The sequence below is a fragment of the Rhipicephalus sanguineus genome, chromosome 3, assembly GCF_013339695.2.
Source record: "Rhipicephalus sanguineus isolate Rsan-2018 chromosome 3, BIME_Rsan_1.4, whole genome shotgun sequence".
NCBI classification, from domain to species: domain Eukaryota; kingdom Metazoa; phylum Arthropoda; class Arachnida; order Ixodida; family Ixodidae; genus Rhipicephalus; species Rhipicephalus sanguineus.
The window spans coordinates 11,391,778-11,400,189 of NC_051178.1; the positions used below are offsets into that span (position 1 = coordinate 11,391,778).

The 8,412-nt window shown below is 51.7% G+C and overlaps 1 protein-coding gene across 1 annotated transcript; it reads left to right on the forward strand.

The window, feature by feature from the left end:
• Positions 1-857: 857 nt before the first annotated feature.
• LOC119384794 (uncharacterized) lies at positions 858-6,771 on the forward strand. Its single transcript, XM_037652491.1, has 2 exons — positions 858-1,601; positions 6,661-6,771. The coding sequence occupies exons 1-2, from the start codon at positions 858-860 to the stop codon at positions 6,769-6,771; spliced, it is 855 nt and encodes a 284-aa protein (XP_037508419.1).
• Positions 6,772-8,412: the final 1,641 nt, after the last annotated feature.

Below are 8,412 nucleotides of genomic sequence, written 5' to 3' on the forward strand. Positions count from 1 at the left end.
TCATTGACCGCAAACGGATAAAACAAATTTTTCGTTTTCATGCAGACTTATGAAACAAAATCCATATTACACATTCAGCTATACAGTGGTTTCCTTAATGCAAAGTTTCTAATAATGGTCGCGCGTTTACGTTCGCGGCAGCTGCTCGCACTATCTTCATGGCTTCACATCAAATTACATATTTGCAGTAAATAGAACCTTTTCGACCTTATGAAGCGTCAACGCACTTACTTTTGTTCATGTTCGCAATCCCAGGCCACGATGATGACAACCGCCTCGTGCGCTCAGCGCGCCAAAAAACTCCGCTGCCGCCGGCGTCACCATCGAAATATGGCTGCACAACTCACTTTCTTGTTCGCTAGGTTTTTTGCGCCTTTGACAAGGTCGCGAGAGCGCGCCAAGTGATGTGATGATGATATAATGATATAAGCTCGCTTGGGCGCGCCATGAAACGGATGACAGCGGCACATGAAGGCACCAAACGTAGCCTCGGTGATCGGTTCCGGCAGCGCACCGGAGCCCATCGCGGAGGCCGTGCACCAAAGACCGCTTGGGAGCAGTTTTGGCGCAATAATGCGTTTTGGAGCAGGATGGTGCAGCAGAAGCGCATTGGCGCAGCATGGCGCAAATGGCGCAAATGGCGCAGCACTTCCACCCCTGCGTGTCGGACCGAAGAAGAAGAAGCGCCTCTTTCCACGAGGAAGGCCGTGCTCACGAGCACTTGCAGCTAGAATCGACCGAAACGATTGACAATAAATATCGTTCGTGATGTTTAGGCCTCGCTTCTTGCCAGGGAACCGCATGCCATTTTAAACAGTTTGGTGCCGAAACCCGGGATCTACTACCAGAGACCACGGATGGCTACGAGTGAACTGACCGGCATGGAGCGGCTCAAATCGAAGCGGACGTCGAGACGATCTCTCAACACAAGGATTATCAACGAGTCCAGAACTCTTCTTGGCGATACAACAGCCACCATAGATCAGCTCAACGGCATTTACGGACGTCTCAAGGCGAACAACGATCAGCTGAACCAAATCAACCAAGAGCTTGAGAGCCACATAGCGGATGAAGAGTTTGAGCAAGAGTACAACACCGTCGTTGAAAACGAGGACAACGCTACTAGCGTCATGAGTGACCTGCTTAGCAAGCGCGACCGTATGGTTGCGGCCATGTCTGCAACACCGGAGCCACAGACTTCGTCAGTAGCCAGTACCGCTGGAGCCTCTGGTACCAAGCTACGCAAGCTTACCATCGCCCCATTTGCTGGTGATCTGTGTCGGTGGAACGACTTCTGGGAACAATTTGACCAGATGATTCACCGGAACGGAAGCCTCACTGCGACGGACAAGCTCAACTACCTGAGGTTCTTCCTAAGAGGCGACGCAGCTTCAGCTATTGTGGGCCTGCCAACAACGGAAGCTTGCTACAAGGACGCCATCGACATACTCAAGAGACGCTTTGGTGACAAAACGAGACTCGAACAGGAGTACTTCTCCAGGCTTCGTACGTTGCCTTCAGTCCGTTCAAGCGACTTGACAGCTCTTCGCAAGCTTTACGACCAGGTCGTCATCAACATTCGAGGACTGGAGACCCTTGGGGTGAGCAAGACGTCTTTTTCTGCAGTGCTGTGCGACGTATTGCTGCGGGCTCTACCACACGATCTCGTTGTACAGTACCACCGGTCTTGCGCTAATCGCGAGACGAGCAACAGCAACAATGCAGCCTCTATCACGGAGCTAGAACGCCTATTATATTTCTTGTCCTTGGAAGTGGAGAGCTTAGAGAAAAGCGAGCTCGCGAACCGTCGAGGAAGACAGCCATACGGAGAATGCGCAAAGTAAATCGCGCCAGTTTCGTGGCTCGAAGCCCACGTCTCCAGTTCTCCGTAACAATGCCATGAAAGTACCCGAGAACTGTGTATATTTTGTAAATCGAGCCAACATTCCACGGAAGACTGCCCGTTGGATCTCCCGCTACCGCAAAAGAAGCACATTTTATCTGGAGGCATGAGGTGCTTTCGATGCACGACTAAAGGTCACAGGGCGTGTGATTGTAGGCGCAAGATTACGTGCTCTACCTGTCAAGGACATCATGCGACGAGCGTGTGTGATCCGCAGAAATTAAGCCAGAAGACACGCGAAACCGGCAGGACAAATGCCAGAATACTGCCAAGCAAACCAAGCACAAACACGACTATGTGTCCATCTCTGGAGACGAATCGACGAGCGTCCATCCCTCGAGAATTCATCGACGAGCGTCCTCCTGCAGACATTTCGGGCTTGGGCCGTAACATATGTTACATGTCGGTACGTCAGAGGTGTCATAGACGGAGGCAGTCAGCGCACGTTCGTCACAGAGAGGCTATCGAAAAAGCTGAAGTTGCCATGTGTGGGATCCACCGTCATTGCGCTCAACAACTTTGCAAGCAAGTCAAGTCGAGCAGCGCAGAAGCGGCGTGTTGTGCAGCTCCGTTTGCGGAGCGTCTTCGCACGCGGAAGTTGACTTACAAGCCATAGAAATTCCGTACATATGCCAAGATATCGAGGCGACTACCACCAGCTCACCGTTCGTCGCTGAAATCCAGATGTCTGGAAAAGACATCGCTGATCAACTACTATACGGATCCGTTGTCGGGGAAGAAGGCATAAGCGTTCTCATCGGTTCCGACCAAATGTGGACGGTGATGACGGGAGAGGTCACTCGATGCGCAAGCAATGAGACAATTATTGCTATGAACTCCAAACTAGGGTGGATGTTTCAAGGCAACACCAGCAGCATAGCATCGGATGTGAAAGACTCGCGGATTATGGTCTGCGTATTGAAAACAAGTGTACAGGAGAGCGACGAATTCCTCCGTTCATTCTGGGAACTCGAGAGCGTAGGAATATCAGACGCCGTTGACAGCGAGAGAAAGCTCAGTCCACTACTGAAACAATTTGAAGAAACCGTCTGTCTTGCGAACGGAAGATACGAAGTAACGTTGCCTGGAAGGAAAACGTGGAGCTTTCTGACAACAAGCAAGTCGCCATGACAAGACTGTGGAAACTTCTCTCCCGACTCTCGAACAAGCAAGGACTTTTGGGGACTTATGACACCACCATCCGGGAGCACCTGCGAGCGGGACATGCGGAAGTAGTTGACGGGCCACCCCTGGATTGCACAAAGTTCTATTATATGCCGCATAGAGAACTGGTTTCCAGCATGACATCGCAAGCCTTCCTCATGTGTTTACGACGCTTTGTAGCACGAAGGGGTCTCCCTCGCGTAATTTATTCAGACAATGCGAGAACGTTTAAGAAGACGTCGAAAGACTTAGAGAAGCTGTTCCAGATGTTTTCCCAAGAGGATGTGTCGGCATACTTGGGTGAGAAGAGGATAACCTGGAAGTTCATTCTTCCCAGCGCTCCATGGTGGGGCGGATGGTGGGAGCGTCTAGTCCGGACGATAAGGCTTCCACTAAGAAAGGTGCTCGGCAAAGCTCACGGAAGTAGAGGCGGTCGTGAACTCGAGGCCTCTCACATACATTGAGTCGGACAGCGCGGAACCTCGTGCATTAACCCCAGCAGACGTCATCATTGGGCGGAGACTAACAACGTTACCACAGGGCAGCAACGACATGACAATGGACCTGACGCGTACGGAAGCGGTACGACGGCATGCATACAGGAAACGCCTGAGAACTTTTGGAGCCGCTGGACGAAAAAATATCTGCTGCAACTTGGATCAGCGCACTTTTCGCGTAAGAGAACCACCAACGAAGCTAAAACAGGAGACATCGTCATAGTCCAAGCTGAGAAATTACCTCGACAAATGTGGAAACTTGCAAGGACTCTTGAAGTGTACAGAGGTGCTGATGGCCACCTACGTTCTTGCAAGATTCAACAACAGCAAGGGGTTCTTACCACCAGGCCGATACAAAAACTTTATTCGCTCGAGCTGAACGAGTGACTTGGCGGCCGGGAGTGTGTTTAATCAAGCGCAGCACCGTGTCGGACCGAAGAAGGAGAAGCGCCTCCTTCCAAGCGAAAGACCGTGCTCACGAGCACTTGAAGATAGATTCGACCGAAACGGTTTACAATAAATATCGTTCGTGATGTTTAAGCCTCGCTTCTTGTCAGGGAACCGTATGCCATTTTAAACACCTCCTTCTCAGTATATGTCCGCACTGCGCTTCCAACATCATTAATGACTTTAGGCACTTTAGGTATCCTTTTTGAGGGGTCGAACAGTTCATCAAACTTGTCTTCGCAAACGCTACGGATGTCGTCGGAGCCACTGCTGCTACCGTCGTCTTCGGCTTCCATGACAGAAAGCAGCACCGATGGCATGGCTAAAGCCTTCGCGTACCGTTCCTTCGGCATGCTTCGTGTAGTGTGCGTCTTTGAGGTTGCGAAGCAGCGTACTGCAGAACACGAACGGCGCTCGCACGGAACTTCTGCTACAAACGCCGCAGCGGATGACGCACTGACGGAAATCGTCAAACTCACGTGACCGGAGCTGTGCCAGATCTCGGTCGCGCTCCGACTTCAAAGTGAGAGCGCCTCAGAGCGCTCTGAGATGGAGCGTGGTGCTTTGAAAGAACCAGCCGAACGTATTCAGAGCGCTCGATTTCGACCAGTCGAACGTGCCGCACGTCGCGAGAGCGCTCTGGAGCGCTCGAAAACAACCAGTCGAATGTACCATTAGATGCATCATCGAATGCGAAAAGTGACCGGCGTTCCGCGTCGGCGTCTGCCGTCGTACGCCACACGAGTGATACAAAAAATCATCACGCGATGGCGTCACCATAGTACGTCATCATGACGCCACAGATCGCCAAAATTAGTGAAGTCACGTGACGTAACGTCACATGACATTGTAGCTTGGTCAAAGGTGGGCTGCCGATCACGGAGGCAATGCAAAAACCACGTGAGGCGCCTCCGGTCCTGGACGCAATAGAAAAGCACGTTAGGTGCAGAAAGCTTCCTGAGGGTGGCGGGGCAGGATCAGTACATCGACTGAAAAGAAAAAAAAATGCAGAAGCTTGCACTAAGCCGCGCGAGGCTTGGCACAGCGAAATAGCACGATTCTGTATATTAAAGCTGGTTGCTTCTATGTTGTTTCCAGGCCTCAGCTAGGTGATGAGGGTTGTGTTTAGGTTGCTTCAAGGTCCTTGCTAGGATTTAGGTAGGTGATGATTGGCTGTTTCTACGTTGATTCTCTGAGCAGAGGTTGGAGTTAAAACACAGACAGTCACAGACACGACGCGGATGTCCATACTCCAGAGACAGAAACTGGCGCTGAAACCAATCACTCGCACATCTCATAGATCTACGGGCTGGCCATTGTTCGCGTAGGTCTTCCATCGCTTCGGGGTCTTCTCGCAGCCGCCGTTGCCTTTCCCGTCCCCTAGTGTTGGGCTAACTGTTGCCTTCTTCCTTTTTAGAGTTCAGTGGTGAGTAGTGGGATTTACCCAATTTCTGTTGCACATACCCATTTACGACGGTGATAGTTTTCTGGTAGGCCGCACAAATTTTTGCGGCATATACCCGTTTGTTGGGCTAACTGCTGCCTTAATTTTTAGTGGAGCAGTGGCGAGTAGTGGGGTTTACCCAATTTCTATGGCTCATACCTGATATCCCACACAGGACAGGCCACACAGGATAGGCTGCCATAAGCAGGATTTGGGGACATGTGCACGTAGCGCCATCTCTCGTCGCTCACCGCTGTGGCTTGCCGTAACTGAATGAGAAATAGGCTAAAAAATTCATACCTCACGTAAAAAGCTAGTTATCAAAAGCGACTCCCTGTTCTATACAGGTGAGACTTATTTGAACATTCTGTTAAAATTGCAGCCTCGTGTTACAAACCACGTGGCTTCCAACAGTGCTTATTATTTTGCAGTGGTGCCCCATGTGTTTATAATGGGCGGTGTTCAATTGTACTTCGAAGCCGCCCGCTTCGTAGTGCGATACTGCAATTTTACCAAAATGTTCCAGTCGGTCTCCGCTGTGTAGAACTCGGACTTGATTTTGATAGGTAGCTTTTTTTTTCAAGAGATACGATTTTTTTTCTCGCCTATTTTTCGTTCACTTATGGCAGGACACGGTTACTGCCGCCAGAGACGGCGCCACCTAGAGATGTTCCCAAATCGTGGGAATGACAAATTGCGGCTCCCTTAAACAGCCTCGCTGTTAATAGGAAGGCTTTCGCCTTCCAGTCGTCTGAGGTGAGTGCATAGGGGAAAGGTTTCCGCTCTGTCCTCACAGCCGCGCCAGATTTACAATGGTGTGGTGGTTCTTAGGCCTTCAGATACGAACAGCCTACTCAACGACAAGAAAAACATTTATGCACGTCACAAAATAAAAATTACACACACTTTCCTGGCCAAACAATACAATAGTTCTTTCTCAAGTCCTACGTTGCAGTCCCCGACCATGCACACGCGAGCTCTCGGTGCGTCCTCACAGTCGGACTTCACTCACGGTACCGTCGAAGGCAACGACGCACTCGGGCGAAGTGCACAAGCTCGGTGTACGAGGCCGCACGAGCAGACCAGGCACTGCTCGCTGAGGAATGCGAAAGCCCACGCTCCGCCCGACGTACTACCAAGATCACGCCCTCAGCGACTGGTTGTGCCGGATCTGCTCTGACGTGGCACCATGACCACGATCTCAGTTACTGGTTGTGCCGGGCCTGAATCTGGAACTGGCTAAGCTGCTCGCCTTGGCCCGCGCGCACTTCCACTACAGCAACAGCACCACAGGCCCGGTCCGGAGCACCCACTGATCTGACGGACACGCCAAGCTCGTCGCGGCTGATCTGGTGGCACCAGCTCGGTCCGTTTGGTCCCTCAGGCCAAGCGTACTCCTCTCTTGCAAGCTGGCCGCATTCTTATTCAGCCCGTCGACGTTCCGAAAGCTCTCGCGCTTCACGTTCATCTCCCTCTCTCGCGCACTCCTTCGTCTTCTTCAGTTCCGTTTTCTGCTTCGATTGTGGTAACCGTCACTTACCACATTTCCCCCAACTTTCAGTACGTTGTCCCGCGGATAGCGTTATTATGGACGCGGAACAACGGAACACAGTAATAGCAAAGGTAATCACCGAGCACAGGCCAAAGAGTGTCAACATTGCATACACAAATACTACTGATCACCTGCCCGGCGCACTCTGGCACGGAAGGTAAAACGCATTCATCGCACGTTTGATACGGCCGGCAATGGGATATACGGTTTCACACACCTGCAGACGTTGTATACGTCACAACTAGACGGGCACAGACTCCCGGCTGTGGTGAATAGTATCGAGAACCATTAAGCGATTACCGTGTCCATTACTCTTTTAGTTCTTCTTCCTTTCTGTCTAAGAACAATACACTGGCGTCTTCTGTTCTGTCTGCTTCCTTACATGGCATACAAAGGTACGGAAACAGAGAAACAGGAAGCTACAAACAGAGAGAGAGAAAAAGCCGGCAGATCCCACGCATTGCGGGGAATCGATGTAATGCGAAGCAGCCAGCAAAGAGCTGCATACATCGTATTGCATGGCATTGAGGAAAATGCGTGTCATGGTTTTCATGATAACTCCTATTATTTATGTTCGTCACACAGTAACGTCTTGCAGTACCAACTTCGGGGCAGATCAAGCTAGCGAAACGGCCGCCAGCGCCCCATAAGCGTGGCACGTAAGTCATGCTGTACATGGCATGCATGTCATGTTTTAGATGCGAAGTATCTTAAGGTCGAGCTCAATCCGGCGGTGGTGGTGGTGGTGGTGTGCGGCGTGACCACCCTCACTGCGCATGCGCATGCCCTCTCCACATACCTCCTCTCCACTCCCCCTCACCATTCCCCTTCCCCTCTACCCCTCTCCCCTTTCTCATCTCCACTCACCCTCTCCCCTACCCTCTCCACTTTCCCTCTCCACTTTCCTTCTCCACTCACCCTCTCCCCTACCCCTCTCCACTTTCCTTCTCCACTTCCCCTCTCCCCTCCCCCTCTCCACTTCCCCACTCCCATCCCCCTTTCCACTCTTCCTCTGAAACGCGGGCTAGACATGCCGAAATTCTCTCCTGCACAACGCCGCGATGAGCTCGAGCGCATGCGCGTCCCCTCCCCTTCTCTCTCCTCTCCTACGCTGCCCCCCTCTCGCCCGCCTGTCGACGCCGTTCCCCGCTCGCCCTGTGAGAATTAACGGCCAGGCTAGATGGAAGACACGACGCGCGTAGCGTCCCTCTTCGCGTTCCACGACACGAGGTCGGTAGCATGCCCAACGAACGCCAACGGAACGCTATCGTGCAAGTGCTCCGGCTTCGCATCGCCTCATGGTCCCCTTTAGCGGGAGATGGTGTAATTTTTCATGTTAACTCGTGTTATTTATGTTCGTTACAGTCACGTCGCAAGATACCAATTTTGGTGTATATAAAGCTAG

Excerpts from the sequence above, each read along its gene's own strand:
- LOC119384794 (XM_037652491.1), top strand. The coding sequence starts at position 858 with ATGGCTACGAGTGAACTGACCGGCATGGAGCGGCTCAAATCGAAGCGG. Across the intron at positions 1,602-6,660 it reads GAGGACTGGAGACCCTTGGG|TTACTGGTTGTGCCGGGCCT; the intron begins GTGAGCAAGACG and ends CCACGATCTCAG.